Here is a 21709-nt window from a genome sequence, read left to right on the forward strand (position 1 = left end):
GTGGAGTATAAACAAATTAACAAAGAAAGGTAAATTTATGATTAACAATTCAGAAATGGTACTGCTTTGTCAGGGTTTTTTTTCTCTGCGTGTGCGGAACAGAAATGAATCATACTGATTTGGCATAAGAATGCCAAGAAATAGTTCAAAAATTAGACACAGATTACTGACAAAGTTAAGTGGATATGGAACAATTCTAAAATACAAATTTTACTTAAACAAATTGAAATATTAATTCATGTGGAATTCTCTAAGTAATTTAAAGTTACATATTTATCAGCAGTTGCAATCTCAAACTAGCTGGTAAAAATAAAGCTGCTAACTTTGATTGGTTATTCTTTATGCCATAATATATGTCACAATATTTCTAAAAGAAATATTTGCCAAGTAGTAAATACATTACAAACAAAGGATTGGACCTGGCAAATGTGTAATCACGCAAATAGTTTGCAACAGCCTGCAGAATTGGGCCATAGAGAATTAATACAATATCAACTGCATTCTTAATGTCTTAAGTCAAAGCAAGCAAGATTTGGCAGTCAAAGCTTACCATTCTGTATCTGCTATGAGTCAGTATGACAAATTGTTTAGACTAATTTTTTAAAAATCAGACATAAGGATGAGTACGTTTGTTCCAGATGTTTCCCTGTTGCAATAATTTTTTTTAAATCACACTTTGTCTTCTGTGTCAATAGTTAGCATCATGCAAACACTGAAGAGTCACATACCCATAACTGCTATCCTGATATGTTGGAGAAAACACATCCATCTCTATAAGGTTGTCATGACCATTTGCAAGGACTGCTTGACTTTCTAATTCTCTATACATAAAGATACAAAAAAATGAAATTAGAGGTGCAATTTCAAATTAAAGAATGGGATGATCCCACAAAAAAGAATATATTAATTCTGTCATGTAACTTTGTGCAAAACTGACTGTGGGATTAATCTGCCTTCCATGCTGTCCTGTGAACTACATGATTGTAACCTGAAGACTCAGCGTTATAAGGCTACCTTTAGGTGGTCATTACCCTTTGGTGATCCCTTATTTATGTGCAAGTTCTTGAATACAATTCCTGACTGCTGTCTGTGGCAAGGCAGGCTTACAAACTGAGCAGTGCATAGTGGGGGATGTTGTTTACTTGATGAGGCTGGACCAGAGATGAAGTAATAAAACTGAACTGAGACTATTAAAAGACAGTCTCTTGCTGGCTATCTGGCACAGCCAGCCAGCAAGAAAAATATGCAGAGAGCTGGCGACCAGAGTGAGTGGGGATCTCACATTCTGCAAATGACAATGCACAGCAGCAGGAGAGGCAAAGGAAGCATCAGAGTCTCTGGCTCTCTCAGGGAGTAGTGAGGAAATGAGGGGGAGAAATGAAGTAAGCCACTATTATTTTGTTTAGAACTGCCCATTTCTTTTGTCCTATCTAAAACAGGGAATGATTAATGTGGGGAAAAATACTTGGGTCGATTCTTACTTCAATGACTGTGTACCTCTGAAAACAGGGATGATAAACTCAAGGAACACTGCAAATGCTACAAAATTCTGGACTACTGGTGCTTGCCTAAGAGCCAGGGGACAAAATACACAGCATGATCAAATTCCAAGTACTTATGGTGACAGTAAGGGATATTTGAGCAGGAAAGATGCCAGAGGGATCAAGCAAAAATCTAAAGTAAGACACTACTGACATCAAAGAAAGCTTATAACCATATGGGCTTGGTGGTTTAGAACTCAAACAGATGCTCAGTGAGAACCTGACAGTAAGAGAATGTCAGAAGAAAGCAGAACTTTTTTGACTTTAGTATTTGAAAACAATATTTAATTTCTAACGTCTGTATATAATGATCCCATAATTATGTCATGTCAATTTTTCAAATGCACTCATGCTGTCAGCAATCTAAGCAGAGTCTTGTTTCTTCAACTTGCAGATCAGCAATGTGAGCACAGGGCTTAACAGGGTCTTCAGAAGAGCAGGACTTGAACTCCACCCCCAGTTTCTGCCTTTATTTTGTACCATGCATCTTCTCAATGAAAGTAACATCTCTAATCAAGTCCATGTGTGAAAACCTGGAAGACTCACAGATCAGAACAATTTGAATTTGATTAAACCAGGCACTGTTTTAGTGGGTGGAGTGTGTAAAATAGGTGGTTTGAGCAGACCATGACCTCCAGCAACACTGTGCTTTTGCAGACAATCAATCAGCCTCTACACAAATTGATTTAAAACTTCCCTAGAAACTATCAACACCTGTTTCATACCTTAATCAATACTGAAGGCAATTGGATCACTGGCAGTACACCTCAATAATGACACATGTGTTTGTTCATCACACTTTAGGAGTTTCTAAAATCTTCACATTCTAAAATGAACTTTGAATCAATTTTACAGAACAGTTTCGAAGTAACACATTCCAGGAAATATTTTGTCTATGCTATTTCTAAGGTATTCCAGTACTTTAATTAAGTTCTTCAAAATGTTAAAATATTTTCTAGTCATCAAGTATTTCTTCAACCAATTCCTTCTTTTTTTCTTGATAAAATAAGTATCTAAGTAGTTGAATCCAGTAATGTTCCTAAGACTCTACTATTAATACTCAGCGGTAAGAGAAGACTCAGCAGTATCTGTATAAACGATGAAAAACACGTTAGTTTCTTGGCTAGTTTCTGTAAAAAATTCACAGTCCATCATACAAAATGTAGCCATCTTTCAAATGAGGTACTTTTTGCAGCAAATCTAGTAAGAAAAAGCAAACCTCCTCTTTGATTCACTGGCACATTAGCACAGATTCTGAATACAGTTACATAATATTCTCAGAGATTTATTCCTTGACTGGAATATGTAAATTTCCCCTTACCAACAAATTGATCTTTTACCTTCAATGACTGAAATTAATGAAATACTTCCCAGGAAATGCACTAAGAGATGCTACCAGTTTATTTTTATCTACAAATGTATGAGTTCTAACATACTTTTCCTCTGTGCATCTCTAACATTCATAATTGACTGTGCATTAGAAAAATTCTGCACATTCAAATATTTAACAGAGGAAACATTTAAAGAAGTGATTTACTATGCATTTTTAAATATCAGTAATTTAGATCCTACTAGAACTCAAAGTCATGAGAATGTTACTACTGATACTGGTAATCGAGAAATCATGACTAGAACTAGTAGCTGAATAAAAACTTAAAGCTCAGTGATAATAAAAAACCCACTAATATTTAATTACTAAATGATCTTTCATCATATTCAGACATATGACATATAGTCATTCATTAACATGACTCTGGCTGTCCAACCAGTAATTCAAAGAACAAAATGGAAAGACTTTGATTTCTTCAGAAGTTCACATTATTCTCTAGTGCTGGCTCCTCCAGCAGATCTATTGGCTCTACAAATGAACCTAACTTACATCTGGCTAGGGAACAGTCAAATAGTAAAGATCATTAAATGTTCAGTGAAAGGTCCTGCAGTCTGCAGGAAACCTACAGGAAATATTCTTCTACTGTCTTGGGTTTTTTTTTTTTTTTAATGTAGATTTTACTGAGCCCAAATAGAGGGAAGACAATTTCTGTCTCTGCTTGGTAATCTCATTGTCATTTAAAGATGGGATCAAAGATTAAACAAACATTCACATAACTCAATTTATTCAAGTTAGAGTTTTAGGGCCTCATAAACATTTAGGCAAGGAGTCTTTTTATATTTTAAAAAATATGAATTGGAGTTTACGTTGGACATCATTGATCTGTAACCTCACAGTTCATCTTTTTAGCCAGCAACAGCAATGTTCCACACAAATCCATTAGGTCTTGTTGATAGTATTTTGCACAGAGCCAAATTGCCATATATCCTATTAAAACACAACTGAATCCAATGTTATAGAATATATCTCTTTTGAAATCACTTTCACTACTACTGCAGAGTGATAGAGTGACTAAAGCCTCCCCCAAGCTTTGCAAATACATCCCTCTCTCCTACATGCACATATATGAAGCCAGCCAATTCACTGCCCAGCTATACATGACAGCAAACTATGTCATTTTTTTGCCACCTATCATCAGTAGGAGCCTATAGAGCTAGAAAGATAGTTGTGAATATAGGCTGACATTCACATTCTCTACCTCTAAAAGGCTGTCATCTAAGTCAAAATAAAAAAAAAGAGAGAAGAAAAAAAAGCCCCAACAATAAGCATAAACTAATATATTGCCAAAGAGGGGATAAACTTTTTTTAGTCCAAGAAAAGGGTGAAGGAAGAGACCTATCACAAAGTTGTTAATACAGTTGACACTGAGCCTGAAAATCACACTCAGGAGGGAACCTTAACCAAAAGGGGAAAAACCAATGACAAATAAGATGGGTTCTACACCTCCAGAGTTCCAACCAAGTAAGGCTATTAGAAAAACCACAGTAGTAGGGCTCTGCAAGTTTCTACATGAAATTTTTATATTTTACCTCATTCATAAGTGTTCAAAATTTGAACACTCAAAATTCCCTTAGGTTTTCATCAGAAATGTTTAAAAGATGAAAAGACTTTACTCTGCAAAAAAAAATGTTTAAGGTTTAATGGAAGCAGCATTCTCATTCAAGTAGTCCTACACCTTTATAAAGACAATAAAAACATATATGGCAATAGAAGCAAACAGCAAAGACCTTATCCATCTACTTAAGATTAACTATCAGGAAAACATCAAACATCTTTTTCCCCAATACAAACTTATTTGTTTTATAAGAAAATTTTTTCTTAAAGCACTAAACTGTTTGAATATGATGATGAAATCTCTTCAGTGGAATGCTGTTCCACAGTGCTTATGTCTCAAACAGCACAGGAGAGTCCAAGAAAACTAAGAGAAAGAATAGCCATTCCAAACTGTCTAACAGAGGAGTTGCCTGAAACATCTATGGCAATAAAAACTACTTAAAAGAGCATCTAAAGGTCATGTATGTTTTAAATTGGTCAAAATCTTCTTTACTCTTCTATAAAACACAATTTAAAGGGATTCAAAGAATAAACTGAAGGGATTTCCTAAACATTTTCAAGAATTACTGTCAACTTTAATATAGTAATAAATGCTCGGTTTAATAACTAAATTGGAATATTATGGCTTTCCTTAATAAAAAATTAGTGCTGATTGAGCGTTACATGAGTACTAATTAACCACTGTGGGTAAATTCAGCTCTGTGCCAGTAAGTCCTATCAAAATTTTTATAGATTATTCTGCATCTAAAAAAGCTAGTGTCACCTCTTCATATTAGCTGCTTCTTTCCTAGCGGCAGTTATCAATGACAAATTTATCATTACACTGAAACTCAGTTCTTTTGTCTCACCAAATCTTAGTACCTTTAAAAACACTTAGCTTCACATAAGTATTTCTTTAGAGGTACTAAGTACAGGAGTTAAAAACTATTACAGAATGTTATTTGACATTTGATCTGTATGACAGTACATATTTGACACATTTCTGGCAAGCAAGGCAAGAAATTTCTTCAACCAGGCAAAAGTCACAGGTTATGAACAGGAAGGAAAACGCTTGTCTGGAAAAATTAATATACTCTAATTACTCTGGAATAGGACTGTAAGGGAGAAGAGTGTCACTGAGGATTTTAGAGAGAGGACATATTTTTCAGGACTGAAAATTTTCCAGTTTTGCTTGCTGAATGAGGGGAAGTATTATCTGCAAGTCAACTTTCATTAAGGTAAATGTTTTCTCTAGCATTGCCACAGTCTGTAGCAGTACCTAAGTAATTACCTGCTTTCCAGAGGTGCATTACTGCCAAGCACCCAGCTGTCCTGCAGCTGGACTGACTCAGGTGTGGTTTGCAGCTCGGCGGGCAAAGCAGCCGGCGGGGCCGGACTCTGATTCCTCCTGTTTGTCAGTGAGTTTCTGTTAAGTGAGGTGATGGATGGGTGATGCTGTGCTGAATGTTGCTTGTGAGAAGGTGGTAAAGGCTGCAGGGTCGACTGGCCTTGGTTATTTGGAGGTTGCTCTAAGAAGAAAGAAAATTAAAGTTCATTATACATCTTGGCATTTGCTACAACCAAAGCAGAATAAGAAATTCAATATAATCCTATCATCTAATATATTTGCATATTATTCTATTAGCAGACATTCAGTGACATTCTGTAAGAGCAAGTTTACCCTTGATACACCAAGTTCTAATTAATACACAACAGATGGTAAAATTGCTTTTGGTTTTAATTTGTTTCAGTTTTTTTTTTTAATCTGGTTTTATTAACACCTACAGAAAATAGCATCTGACAGATCCCCTAATGCGCCTTTAGACTTCAGCTTTTTTTAACAAACCAACCCTGAAATTAAATGGGTAATTTCAGTAGAACACAAAGGTTTTCAAAATGCATATAATCCCTATAATTATTTAATGGAGATTTTAAGCTTTATTTAACTGCAATAAATTATTACAAGCTATCTGCTAAACAGCAGTAGACTACTCTAGTTTAGTGCATTTCAAATAAGGCAGATCTGCACTATGATCTGCTAATAGATGCTAAGTATTCTTTAGCAGAAGGTCACTCTGTGAAGCAGATGTTGCTTCATGGATATTTAACAGACTGATTCACATCTGATTACCACGTCAGAAGACTCATATACTTAATGACCGTCACATCCATTAGAACACACACAGAACAGACTTTCCAATTTCACACCATGCAATATAAATACAGCTTGGAGGAAGTCACAGGTGATAAGAGAGTCAGGCCATCGAAACAAAAGGAAATATTTTCTGACTTAACCAAAGCACACAACACCCATAAAGCTTAAACTCAAAATCTCAAAACAGCAAAACCTGCAATCAAATACCTCCATCAATGTTAGGTTTTAGCAATCTGTTCCATAAAATCACTGGCAAATAAGTCATACATATAGGACAAACATTTTACAATACAATGCACACAAACTAACTCCTAAACATGTAACACTTAACAATTATGTAATTAAAATTGCAATCTATTTCTTACACTAATGTAGCAGAACATACTTAATAATATAAATGCAAGTGTTAAGCAGAGCAGAAGATACAGGACATGCACTTCTCTCACAGCGCAAAAGCTTTCAGGTAGTTTTTTAATTAGTTGTTTGATTTCCATAAGCAGTTCCCTTTTGAAACTGGTTATAATTGCAAATTGTTACAAACTCAATAATAAAACTCTGGTACAGAGAACACAGGACAAGTATTTCTGTTGAAACAGATGTTTCCAATAACTTACAGGAGACTGCTACAAAATTAACTTAACTGTGGGCAATTTCCAAGGTTGTGAACATAAGACAACATGAAAATGTTAAGAAATAGACTTAAACAGAAAAAAACAAGTCTTTGGAATAATTTCCTTTCTGAGAACCACATTTTTCTTTCCAGTGATTTTGTGTGGTCAACACGACTTTTGTCGCAAACAACAGCAATGCTGAATGTCTCATTAAAAGAATAACAGCATTTATACTGCTAGTGAGGTTTTCAACACCAAATTCCTAATGTATTAATGCAAAATTCCAGTCCAGGTAGGATACAACTGATAAACTTTATCTTCACCAACATTGACACAAAGGCTGTCACTCCCTGTGATTACAATCACTGTCAAGGGCTTTAAGCCACCTTTCAACAAGTCAACTGAATAAAGTTAACAGACCAACACTAGAGCAAAGAATTTTCCCCATATCCCTTAAAATTTTATCTGATTTAGATAACAAGCTGGTGCTATTTATCAGCTGGTGCAAAATTAACTGTGGCCTTATATTTTGTAATACATAGGTGCATGTGTATATAAAAAACTATGTATATATATATATGCACTTGTCTAAGTATTTACACACATGTATATGCAAATACATTCATAAAAATTATTAATTAAACTAATTAACTACAAAAATCACCTAAGAATGGCAGGTGGAATGAAGTAATTCACATTAGTTTCTTTTAAATGGATAGATAAATTAATTTAAATAGTTCTTAGGATCAGACTTTTCTTTTTTATTCCCCTTTTTGACTCTCCTATGAGCCGACCCTTTTAGGACAGTTTTGCCATGATGAGTGCAAAACCCTCTTCCACTGCAGCTCCTACCAGCTGAAATGTTATCCTGACATCCCTCTTGTTCATTAATTTCTCTTTTCATTTACAGTCTCTGCTGAAAATCAATCTTTCAGTCTATCATTTTAAGTACTAAAGGTCTTGCAGCATTCTTTGCTAAAGACAAAGTAGAGGATTGATCATCATTGTCCTCTTGCACACAGGAGGGTGTGAGCACCAGGCTTGTCTCAGGTAGATGTCACACCTTCCCACACACTCTACCCTGTGAGCAAGATGGATAGTGAAGGTTTTGTAGAGGAATTTATATACTCCACAAAAATTTTTGTAAAGGAATTTATATAATCCACAAATAAATGCACAGATTTAATAATTACTCTCAAAATATGCTGGAAGAATGAAATTGGATTACTCAGACCACAGGCCAGCTATGCAGGCCACTATTTGGGATTTAGATTATTTCCCTATAAATTTACTGTGACTCAAAAGGCCCTTCTGCTATATAACATGCAAACATTACTGACACTGAAGATACAGAGGAACATATAAAAGAAGTTAAGAGAGGTTAGAAGGGAGCTAGAAGGCCATCCAAGTGTGATTTTGCAAAGATCACTTGTCTTCCAATCCCATTTTCTCTCCACAGAATGTTGACAAGTGACATTTTCTTGTGTCTGAGGGTGGCTTCAGTTGGCAAGGAATCTACAGCTTCCTCAAAATCAAAAATTCCCGAAGAATCTGGAATGATTTATTTCTTTTCTAATTGCGCAAAAGCTACAGGTACAGTTGCATTTAACAAGGTTAGATTTTCCATAAATCAAGAGAGCTAAAATCTATGCTCCTCTAAATTTACTCAGTCCTACACTGTCATTCTGAATGAGAGATCGCTGAGGACTGCTTTTTGGATCTTTTCTCCAACCTTCCGGATTTCCCCAATACACAGTTCTTCTGATTGCTGCACAATTTCTAACAAAACCCTAATGTTGCATCACTGATTTGTGAGGAAGAATCATCACAATAGTCATGTTTTGAATGCCATTCTTAAGCTGGAGTCAGATTTCCTTTTTTACTCTTCTAAGGAGTAAGCGTTAAAGAACAGCTTTCAGTATTCCTGAGGCTTTCACACAAAGCTATCAGTCTTATGGAATAAAAACCTCTCAACATCTCTGTGACACTGAAAATATTCTCACTGTACATGCAGGGAAACTGAGGTGTGCATGTTAAGTGATTCACACTGCTCTCCTGAGAAATCACCATTACTGCCAGAATAGTTCCATTTTCTTGCTTTTCCTACTTAACAAGTTTATAAGGAGAGTGGGATGACACCACATGTACTTCATAAACTCTGCAGCACTGGACACTACTCCCTGTAATAACAGCCCTCCATGTGCTGCAATATCGAGTGTCAAGACCCTGTAACTTCTCCTTCCTCCCTATCAACCACTGGAATCCTAGAGGGAAATACATCTTCCCTCGCTTATTGAAAAGACAGCAGCCCTGGGACTTGGCCAGCTCCCTCACAACAAACCACTTATTAGAAGAAAAAGCATTCAAATTTGATAAAGTACAATTGGGTTGAAATGCTTAAAACCTATTCCAGAGAGGTACAGCTGCTTTGCTTCAAATTGGATTTTAAAAGCTATCTTAATTGATTTAATCTAAATGGGAATGTCTAATTTACACCAAAATTGAGCAGATACGGGTAGGTATGGGTAGGTAGGTTTAGGTCTAAAGATGTAAAGTTTTAATTATAACGTTCCTGTTTGGTTTAGACCTTAATGACTGTAGAGCAATCCTATCCATCTTAAAGAGAAGATTTCTGCAGCAAGAAGCAAACATAAACTGGCCCAGCAACCAGTCTGTTCAAGTTCTTCAGGTGCAACAAACAAACCCCACACTTTTAGGGCATTTGTTGAGTAAGTCAACATCAGATAATTATGTGTGTGAATATATGCACAGAACTCAGAAAAGACACAAGAAATTGGGTAGAAAGCTGTCTTACTGCAGTTACATGATTTTTTTCAAAACATATTTAAATTGTTATTTACCCTGGGGAATCACAGCAAAGCAAAGCAGCCATTTCAATTGCAGAGGTAAATTATATGCAGTTCTGTAGCTTTCCACAAAACCTTTTCGTCTTTTATTTTTCAAAAAGTAATCTACATTTAATTAATTTTATCATTTAATTGTTACAGAATTTTAACATCATAGGAAGGAGAGACATTTATGATACCTACAGTCATGTGGGGGAAAGGGGCTAATTCAGAGGCACAAAAGCAGACCAAGCATCCATGACAAAAAGTCATTTGTTTCATATTTTGTGTCTTTCTATAACAGATAGATCATTGAGACCTGTCAGCTAGCTACTCATCTAAGAAAAAGAGAGGTGATTTCCATTTGATAAGGATTAGGCTTTTAAACAGAGTATAACTAATGTGAACTTAGAGTTCCCATGACAAACACAAAAGCAAAGTCTTCCATTATGATATAAACATTTCAAATGTGAACAAAATGTTATTCAATATCTATGTCTACAAGAGTCTTAACTCTTTCGGGTCAGGCTGCTCCTTTTCTATTCTCTCTTTAGAAAAGCCTCTGCCATGGTAGAGGAAATATCCTTAACACATACTAGATGTAAGAATCCTGACTAGACTGAATGTTTTAGAAAACGCATGAAATGTTCAGAAAACTTTAAAAGAATACAACCTTTTGTTTGCAGGTCACTGGTCCCTGATCTGCTAGCCCTTGATTGCTAGCAGTAAAAGTAATTTCTGTAAGACCTGGTTTGATTTCCTCAATAAAACCCTTCAATGGACTTGAAATTTTACCTAACTGACATATGGTCATATCTCCGAAAGCACTGTAAGCAGTAGCGGGATTTACCTCAGAAGTCCCTGCAAATTGAAAAGAGGAGGTATTGTGGCTTAATTATTCCTAGAGCTCCCAAAGGAACTCTTTTTTTAGGTTCCTGCTTATGGAGGGGCAAGACAGGCTACCTGCACTGCTATGGCCACTGCTTCAGGGATCCTGTGGGCAAGTAAAACCAATCACTCCACAAGTCTCTGGTCTGGGAGCACCTTCCATGAGAAGCCACATTTAATTAATGAAAACTTAAAGAAGGTTATGTGTTCTGAAAAAAAATTGAGTATTTGAGTGTTCATTTGCAATTAGGCAGATCTGTCTTTTGAATGAAGCACTGCTTCAGTTCAGTTTTTCCTGCCAGGGTGTGTGAGGCTCAAAGCTTCCTTTCTGATCATTTACTACAATCCATAGGGGTAATTTAAAACAAGTTGCTGTATGTGCTTATTTTGTGGTTAATCTCAAGTATTTGCTTAGTCTTATTCACATCCAAATTTGCTCTGCTCTGCCAAATGCTTTAAGGATCCAAGCCACACACTCAACCCAGGAACTGTGGTGACAAGACTGCCTACCACCAGAGGAGAGTCCTTTCATTCTGATTTGTTGTCAGCTTGCCCATCCTTTTCTGCTTGGTTTACACCTAATGGACGTAGAGACAGAAACAGAAGTAACCCACAGCCACTGCTGCTGACTCCCTCTGTGCTCGATACATGGTGACAAGCACACTTTCATCTAGATATGCACCGTGTGTGTGTGTGTGTGTGTGTACTATTATAATCTAAAAAGGGCAAAAGTCAAACAAGTAGCTTGATCAAAGTGGGCCAGTGTTTGTCTCCTCATCAGTACAATGCCTGTAGGGTCTGAAAACCTGTCAAGTTATCTGGGACTGAGAAACTATCAGTGAATTTAATGCAGGATAAGCTCTGAAAGATTGCATTGCCTTGCTCATGATTCTAAATTTGGGAGAAATAATAAAGAAAACCTTAATTTTTCCATTTTCCTTTAGATTGCAACACGACTTTACTTTTAAAATAGAAATAAAGACTTCTGTCCTGAAAGGGAAGAAAGACTTACTTGACTGCAGAGAAACTCAAAATGATCCCATGGTTCTCATGTGGTGTCTAAGACCAGATGATGAGTGGAGAGAAGTAGCTGGAACTCCCTGTAGGGCAGTAGGAGTCCCTAACATACAACAGTGGTGTTTAAACCACAAAGTACATGTTGATCATTTCCCACATGCTATAAGGATACTGTTCTTTACCACCTAAATACACTCAGGAAGACAAAGAAACAAGCAATGCAAAATAACTGCAAGCTTTAGGAACTGAAGAAAAAATGCTTTTACCAATGTCTTTCAGGTGTGTTATCTGCAGGAGCATTATACTTCCAGTTAAAGGTACATCTGTAACTTTGTCTTTCTATTTCACATCCACTGAGCATAATATTTTCCCTGAACATCTTCATACTGATAATACCTGTGCATTCTCAGCTGTTTTATAATTCAGCTCTGCCTAATGTTTTATAACCTTGCTGCAGAAATAGAAAGCACCAGTTACTAATCTATTCCCAAAAACTTTGTAAAGAATATTAACTGAGCTTTAAACTTACTTGAAAGGCACATTTTTTTGACCCTGGTATTTTTAGAATAAACAAGCTGAAAAGCTGTACCCTATATGATATGTGACCCTATGAAGATAGATAACATAACTTTCTATTTTATGACATTTACTTTGAAAATCTGATTAAGATAGATGTCTCCAGTTTGTTATTCTTCAATGTCATGTTGTCATAGTTCCCATCAGTAAGATGCTTTAAAGCCTTTCGATTAATATTGTATGCCAGAACTGAAATTACATCCTTTGTCGTTTAGTTCTTAATGGTGCAAGTGATATCTATCAAGTAGTGTTTTATGAAGCATGTGTGATTTTTATTACAGGCTGTTTTCACAAATCTTCTTCAGGTCTCATAAAGACTGCTCATGGTTCACAACAAATATGCCTTGCATTTAAAATCATGCCAATTCTTAATGGAAAATAAACCTTGGATTTTTCAGCAGGGTTTATCAACATAACAAAACTCTTACTTAATTTAAATCTGTATATAATCACCTTAATTAGCAAAGCAAAAATACTACTGTAAGCCCCTCCACTTTGCATTAGAGCTCCAAAGTAAAGAAAAAACCTCTGAACAACAAAAAATGTAATAATGTTTTAGTTTCATAAGTAAAGGGTTATGTTTGCCAAATCTTCTAAATGCCCCGAAATAAATTTAAAATAAAGATGGCACACAGGTGGAACAGAAGACGCAACATTCTCCTGTAATCCAAGTACAACAAGGATCTTAATTTGCAGCATCCGTATTTGTAAAACAAGATGCATATAGTCAAATTTCTTCAATTTACTGGAAACCAGATAGTTAGGGGCAGCTAAGAAGGAATATCAAGGCTGGCTATTTTTGTCAACCTGCCATTTAACCAAAAATTTGCAAAGTCAATAAAACTTAGGCCTTAGATGACACATGAACAAAACGTATTTTTCTAGTATGTTTTTGTCCAAAGACTTTTCTCTTGTTACCTAACAGAGTAAGGCAAATACACTGCAGGAAGAAATCCTGCCCATTGAGAAAAAAGTGAGCATTTCCTCCACAGGTGGTGGTGGAAGGAAAAATGGCAGGATTTACTTCTGAAAGGTTCATTAAATGTTGTTTCCACTCTCTGTTGTTCACTGTGGGAACGGAACCAGCTCACTTTTAAAGCATTTTTTTCCATTAGCTGGAATCAATTCTCAAAGCATTCCAACATAAACACCTCCAGCCTGCAACCACTCCATTAACCCCTTCAATACATATGTATCACACAGTCAATATTATAGCAGGCAAAATCTGTTTAATTTAACTACCATAAAGAGATAATGTCTTCTTATCTGGTACCTGTATAAGGGCCCAGCTAACAGAAAGTAGCTACAAAAGCATGTGGGGTGAAAGAGCTCAGATTTGGAGAACAAATACCACCTGGATCAGGGAAAACCACTGATGTTTCCATGCTTAAGGCAGTCATTTAAAGTAACAAAGTAAACTGGACTTTGCTGGTTTTCAACTGAACTGTGGAAGCTTAATCACCTTATGAAAGCTGAACCTGAGGTATATATTCCAGCTTCAGTGAAAAAGCACTAGCAAAACTAGTTCAGGAAACAATCTTCCTAATAGTGGCCTCTTTATCCCCAGAGGGATTTAAGAAGAAAGATGAAAAAAGGAAAAATACAGAAACACTGCTAAAGTAAATTGAAATTTAACCTGCTGGGGTAACATACTTAGGATTTTGCTTTACAAGAAAATGAAATAAAACAGAGGGTATAAAACCCAGGATGGCAGCTATGCACACAGGAAGAAAGAGAAGCAATAGTGTACTTCCAATCCTGCTGTTGTATTACACAAATGCCATCTCCTTCCACCCCAGCCTAACCCACGCAGTAGTTAGCAGGGATACTAATAGACATTTATTTATATTCTCTTTTTAAGGAACCAAGGTCTGTAAAACCCAACAAAATCTTCCACTGGTAAAATGTCATTATTTCCAACAATTTAACTGGATATCAAACTGGGAAAAGTTGGTATCACACTGTGAGAAATGAGAAAAGCTTGCTCACTTGAGACACAAAAATGACACTCAGCTTGTATTATATTTAGAATCCAGAGATTCTAAATATAATAATGCAGCCTTCAGTGGCGTGCTCCTGGCCTGCCTTCTCCACAGTGGGGTTCAGATGTTTTGCATGACTGTGGGCTTGGGTTTTTTTCCCCCCACTGGGGTATGGCAGTCTCCTAAACAAATAGTCTGTGACAAGGGGGATCACCAAGACCACAGGCTTCACTTAAGTTTTTTTCTAATCAGAGCAGATCTGTCTTCATCTTCATAAATTAAATCATCTTTCATTCTTATTTAGAGCCTGAAGTGAGAAAGTTATGCAATTATTGTTAGCTTCATACAATTTTCTTTGCTGCTAACTCATCTAACTCATGGAAATCAGTGGAGAAACGTGTTTTCAGTTAACAAATTGAAGATTAACTCGTTAATCACAGAATTGAGGTTTCCATTGAAAGAAAACAAAACATGAAAAAAACCTGGAGAAGTCCAGCTGAAAGACTTTCTACAAGGAGAAAAATTCAGCTTTCCAAAATGGTGACAGGGGACTGGAATGAATTTGAAAAACCTTGAAGTACATAGCCAAAACCTGCCTGTAAAACACAGGTGAAATGATTCAGAGTATGCCATTTCCCACTTTGCTCACCCTGCACCTTATGTTTATACCAAATACAGACAGACACTTAATTTTGACTGCAAAAATTGCGATTTATAAATAAATATCAAAAAGCAGAACTATGCTTCAGCTGTAAACTGGGTAAGTCCTACAATGCTTCAGTCACAGTGTGTTAATATGTACTCGTCTCTTACCCCCTGATTAGCTGGATTTAAATGCAGTTCCCATTGCAAAGTCTGATGTTTGGCTTTTTAATAGATTTCTTAGCATTTTCAAGTGTTAGCTAATTTTGGTTCCTATCCAAAATCATTAATCCAGAGTGAGCTATGTGTATGTTTTCCTTTGTCTTCTGATTTTATTTCCTACCACTTCCAAGAAAAACAATTTGCAAAGCTGTTTATTTTAGAAGCATAGTTACTACTGTACAGGTTAAGAAAACCTAAACTCTTAAAACTTTTAACCTGAAAAAATACACTCACAAGTCATGATTATGTAGTGCTTACAGATGACACAACCAGCGCTGCAAAAGCCTGACTTTCTGCCCAATAAATAAAACAGCATCTAAAGGTTCTTTCACTATTAAACCTGACTTTTACTGACATATGGCTGACACTCATGAAGAAGGAGCAAACCCCTAGTCTTCTTCAAATTCAAAAGCCAGAGGAAAAATGCTGCATTAAATAGGTCAACTGAAGTTTTTGTCATGGACTTGCAATAGTTAATGCCATCCCTCGAACATTTTGCAAATTTACAAATCCAAAAGCAGTTCAAAAGGCTGCTAAAATTAGTTCATTAAAAGCAATTAAATTCTTTACTAATTTCTGCATGCTCAACCCTTGTCTGTACACACAAGGCCACACTAATAAAATCTGTGAAAGATAAGCCAGGAATAGGAACATACAATATAAAACTTCTAAGCAAAAACAGGTGAGTTTGTTTCATCAGATTTGAAAGAACTCAGATAAGAGGGATTCATGTTTTGCTTTGGAGGAAATGAAAACGGAACAGGGGCAGTGACATGAAAAGAAATCTATGGGGGGGAAACGGTAGAATTGCACAGCAAAGGGGTTGAATGAATAATACACAGAGGAGACCTCACAAAAGTGAAGAGATGAGAGAAAAGTTCTGAGAAAAATGAGAAAGCATATACAGTTTCATTAGAAAAATCATAATAATCAAAATTTTATGGAAAACATGGAAGTGAGATGCTTACTCTGGCTTGACTTTAAAAAAGGAATTTAATCCTGGCCTCTAGAGTCAAAGCAAAAATTCTTACAGACTGCAGCTTGCGCCTTAGAGCAAGAGAGAAATAAAGCAGTAGATCACGAGGTGAATTCTTGTCTCCAAATCTATTAATTGATTGGTTATCAAGTATAAGAAATAAGCAGATTATGAAAGACAGGAAAAGAACAGGGAACCAAGCTTCCAAAGTAGCTTTTAAATACTTTTGTCTCTTAACTATGTCAAGGAAGAGAAATGCATAATAGGGGGAGGCCTCCACAAGAGCAAACTAAAGAACTATTGTTCTCTAATGACTTTAAATAAGCTTTTTAGGCTTACATGTGAATTAGAATTTTCCTCTTCCTCCTTATGAAAAAAAAAACCAACAAAACCACTCTTGATTTTAGTAAGATATAATTCTATTCTAATGACAATCAAACTTAGTTAGGTATCAATCAAATGAACAAATCCATTGCAAAAGATTTCTTAAAAGGCATTCTGGGTTTCCAGTACAGCTGCTTCCTTTTTCAGTAGCAAGATTGAGTCATTAACCCTCAAATCAAACCTCAACTTTGAATTTCTAAGAGTTGAAACAAAAACTACCTGTCAACCTCACTGCCTCAGTTCATGTAACTTATCAACAAAACTCTCCCCTATCTAGCACAGCATTTTAAGCAAGCCTATAATTTCAGAGGTATAAGTGGACATGGAGAGTGATTTAATTAGAGACTTTCATGTGTTCACCATGTATTTCGCAAGTGCTGTGAAGGATAGCAGTATGCTGAACAGTTTAAGCATAAGTTTACTGTATTAATGATAATTAAAATACAGTTTACTGTAATTAATGATAATAGACAGTTTTTTTTCTATACGAAACAAAAAGTTAGCGGTGAAAGTTCCTAATTTTAAAACGAATTTATAAAACAGAAAATTAGAAAATCAGTTCTTCTTACACTTAAATTCTATATATATTTTCGCAAATGACGGTAGGTTTTGTCTTTCCTGGATGTATTTTCATTATGTCTTAGTCGTGTTGCTGCTAAAAAACTACAAAGTTTCCAGCAGATGATCTTTCACATCAGTTTCAAGGTAAACTTCAGAGCTTCTTGACCAAACCAAGCTCCTTAAGAAAACACGGCTGATTCATGTCATAGTAAGCTTTTCCATTGCATAATGCTGCTGTAGTTCTCAGACTGACACTGACAGAACCAGTAAAAGGTAGAGAAATCACAGCCCAATACTAGCCCCTTTGATTTAAATAGCCAACTAGATAGTATACACAAAAAGATCCCAGAAGAGCACAGCTTAAGTATTTTTTTTTGAAAATAAGTTTTTGAATCAATTGCAAATACACACAAATAAGCACAAAGAATATCACCACCATGGTGCAGTGAAATGTGATCAAATCTTCCATATATCATCAGTAAATGCAAGCTGAATTCATTCTATGATGCTTCTAACTTATGAGTAACTTTAGCATCAAAAGAAATGTTGCTGCTTCTTCTGGGATAAGCAAAGACTAAAAAAATGATTCATTACAATTTTATGCTCTTCCGGTAGCATTAAAGATTTCACATACTATTTAGTTCTTAAAAAAAAAATTTATCTGAAACCTCCTAATAGTAACCTGATTTCTACATATGCAGAATTTGTGTTTCAAATGACTTAATGTAGAGGAAGTGTGTAAACTCCCTTTAAACCTAACAGCTGTCATTTCACCCGTAACAAATTTGGCAAAAGCAATTCTAGGTATGCTGGGAGAGCACGTGTGAAGACAGCTTGCTCACCATGTAACACTGCTGATTTATGAAGCAAGCTATGCCCCAGTCAAGTGGGACAAGATTTTACACAGGCACAGAGCCAGCAGAGATCTGAATGACTGGACTCCCTGAAAGCCTGCTGCCTTCCACTTGTGGGGAAAAACTCCTCTATTTCTAGCATAATCACACCCTCTCCACCTAAACATGTTTCCCAGGTCCATTTTCTGCCTAAACTATCATATAGGAAAATACCTTTCTTTTTGTCTTCTGCTGAAACTGCAACACTGGTGACAAGGAACCCGTGTGTGGGGGTGGTACATAATTGCAAGGGAAACAGATGGTCTCAAGCTGAGAAGTCTGGTATTTAACATGCTTTTATAACTACCACCGGGGGCTAAAACCAAACATTTCAGGAGGCAGAATTGTTTCATGGTAAGCTCGCAGCAGAGCACGTCAGGAAATCTCTCTTTTTACTCCTGGCACAGCCAGTGGTGTGATCACAAGCAAGCAAGAGCCCCTAGGTCCAGCGGTCTTGCTGCTGAAATCAATTATGTACCAACAGCTCTTTGCTGCTCCTGAAATGGTAGATGTTCCATGTGTAAATGTCCTCTGCTCTCAGAACAAATTTACAATGAGAAGTGCACAGACAAATGTGTTTGCAGAAAGGCGGAGGAAGGGTAGGCTTTGTGTTCTGCTGAGCGATGACTCCACACTGCTGCCAGATCGGGGAATGGGAGGGGATACTCACAACACTGGATTTTTTTCTTATATAGGTCAAGTTTCCACCACCTGTGGGTAGGAAAGCACATGTAACCCATCCCACCTGCTCCCTACAGAATTCCCTGCTGCTCAGTTTCCGGGCTCCATGGAGGTATTAGTGTGAAAACTTCATCTGCACATCCTTAACCAAAGTGCAAGGTTTCACAGGTTATATGTGGCATTACAGGAGAATGTCCTGTCTTCCACAAAGATAAACCACCAATCTCACAAACAAGGTAACACCTTTTCATTAAAAGCTGCTAGGTCACTTTATAGTCTCAGGTGAATTGAATCTATTAGAGATTCACACTTTAGAAATACAACTCTAAAGAAAATAAATACAAACAAACAGGAAGACTTCGAGGTACATTAGCTGCAAAAATTATCTCAGAAGCAAATGCTTTTAAGAAGCTGCAAACATGTACAATTAGAAGCGTTTTTGAAAGCTGAAAGCGTAAATAGCTGTCAGCAACTTCACCAGCAAGTGTAAGTTATTTACAGCAGCAAGCAGACAGATTATCAAGATAACAGAAGCACTGATTAATTGTGTAGCCTAAACTGGCAATGAAAACAGGGTAGAGCCCTGCATGTGTGAATATTTATTTTTTAAATAGGTATGTTTCAGTTCCAAGATTTCCTCTTTTAGTTTTTATCATTTAATAATAATCATTGAATCAAACTGCTCTTTTAAATTTTTTTTCAAATGTTTAGGAGTAAAAACCTGACTCTGTAGATAGCCTCTTCAAGACTTTTCAAATCTCTCAGTACCACTGAAATACTGAACCAAAACTAAGAGCTATTTTGAGTTGCTAGAACAGTTACAAAATAACATGCTTGCATGGCAATATTCTTCCATTACATCACAAGCTTCATGCATAGATTTCAAAATATTTTATAGTGCTCAGTAAAATTTGGGTGAAGACCTATTGAATTTTTTTAAGTATAGACTTCTTCATGGCACATTACATGTATTTTACGCTTTTCTTTAGAGACAAATGGAAAATCTCAAGAGTTTTCATGTTCAGTGGTTTATATTCAGAACCTCTTCTAGCTGTACAGAACTTCTGAAAAAGACAAAGACTAATTTATCTTCAAAATACCTCCTGTATACTGATTTTGACTGTGTGGAGTCCTACACGACCAGACACAAAAAGCGCTGAAGGACAAGGTGAATCACGTCAGTTTGCAGAAGCGACTTGAAGTGAAGCTGGCTTTAGATATTGCTGAACAAGAAAAGTGGCCAGTCCTTTATCTCTGTACTGACTCATGGATGGTGGCAAGCTCTCTGTGGTGGTGGCTCCAGCACTGGAAGCAGGCCAACTGACAGTGGTGTGATACACCCCTCTGAGCTGAATTATGGCAAGATGTTGTTGCTCAGGTAGAGAATGTGATTGTAAAAGTACCTCACAAGATGCTCACATACCCAAGAGTTGGGGCACTGAAGAATGCTGAAAGAATGAATCGGTGACCCAACTGCTAGAACTGAAGTGGCTCAGATGGAGCTGGACTGGGAACATAAAGGCGGGCTACTTTTATAGCTTGATGGGCTAATGACACATCACAACATTTAGGAAGGCATGCAAGAGATGGATGGGCTTGTGGCTGAGGGGAATTGATGCCATTGCATGGGTTATCCAAGAATGTCAAATATGCCCCATAATCAAACCAGTAAAGCAGCTAAAGCCTTTTTGGTATGGAGGATGAAGGCTGAAATAATATGGGAAAGCCTGGCTGATTATATCACATTACCATGTACCTTTTTAACCATGTGCTTACAATGGTGGAAGCGACATCGGATGGTTGGAAAAATACTGTGTAGCCCATGCCACTGGTTGGAATACTATCCTGGGCCTTGAAAAGCAGGCTTTATGGTCACACATAGCACCCTGGAAGAACTGAATCAGAAAACAGGACTCATTTTCAAAACAATCTCATAGACACATGCCATTGAGGGAGAATATCACATCCCCTATCATGCACCAGACTGTGGGAACACTGAATGATGATTTATTTGGCATGTTATGGGAATTGCTGTATCTCGAATCCCTTGTTGCTAGCCAAGCTAGGAGCAAGGGGAGGAGTTCACTGCAATGTTAAACCCTATAAACTGGCCCAAAAGGTCCAGGGGTAAAGAGTGAAATGTATATTCCTTTAAACTGTTGTAACTCATGATCTGAGCTGCATTTTATAGGAATTACTATAGTATTAGCTAACTAAACCAATGAAGGAGAAGCCTTAAAAAAGCAGTTGCAATGCAGCAGTGACCCGACCTGAGTTGTCTTTGGTGCCCAATACCTCCATGCAGCACATCCCCTCTCCTGTCCCAAGTGACCACTAGAACAGATGGAGCGCCAAGTCATGGACTAAAGGAACTCAGTGGACATCTGTGGATATTTATGGACTTTTTACAGACACTTCACAGGGGTGATCCACAGACCAAAGCAATGGTATCTCTATATTGTATCAAAGGTCCTACACCTGGGCTATCTCAGGAACACTGACAGGCTGGGTTGAGACAAGCCGTGTTGAGAAAGACTTGGGGGTGATAATTGATGAAAAACTCAACAAGACCTGGCAATGTGTGCATGCAGTCCAGAAAGACAAGCAAACCCTGGTCTGCATCAAAAAGTAGCGTGGCCAGCAGGTCAAATGAGGAGATTCTTTCCCTCTAATCTGTTCTGATGAGATCCCACTTGGAGTGCTGTGTACAGTTATGGTGTCCCCAACATAAGAAGGATGTAGAACTGTTGGAGCAAGTCCAGAGGAGGACTGGTAAGAGGACTGGACCACTGAAGACAGGATGTGAAAGCT

General features: G+C 36.9%; 1 protein-coding gene across 35 annotated transcripts in view; it reads right to left on the reverse strand.

Moving 5' to 3' along the window:
• The window catches only part of TENM3 (teneurin transmembrane protein 3), a 1284378-nt gene that overhangs the window by 127850 nt on the left and 1134819 nt on the right, over positions 1 to 21709 (reverse strand). For 31 of the 35 annotated variants that reach the window (XM_030947662.1, XM_030947654.1, XM_030947660.1 and 28 more), the window contains 2 exons: positions 5756 to 5993; positions 729 to 821 (listed from right to left, as the gene is read on the reverse strand). In XM_030947662.1, coding sequence (XP_030803522.1) covers positions 729 to 821; positions 5756 to 5993 — 331 coding nt within the window. The remainder of the gene's footprint in view (positions 1 to 728; positions 822 to 5755; positions 5994 to 21709) is intronic. The other 4 variants (XM_030947682.1, XM_030947681.1, XM_030947679.1 and 1 more) reach the window with 1 other exon arrangement.

This window comes from Camarhynchus parvulus, chromosome 4, assembly GCF_901933205.1.
Source record: "Camarhynchus parvulus chromosome 4, STF_HiC, whole genome shotgun sequence".
Lineage (NCBI taxonomy): Eukaryota > Metazoa > Chordata > Aves > Passeriformes > Thraupidae > Camarhynchus > Camarhynchus parvulus.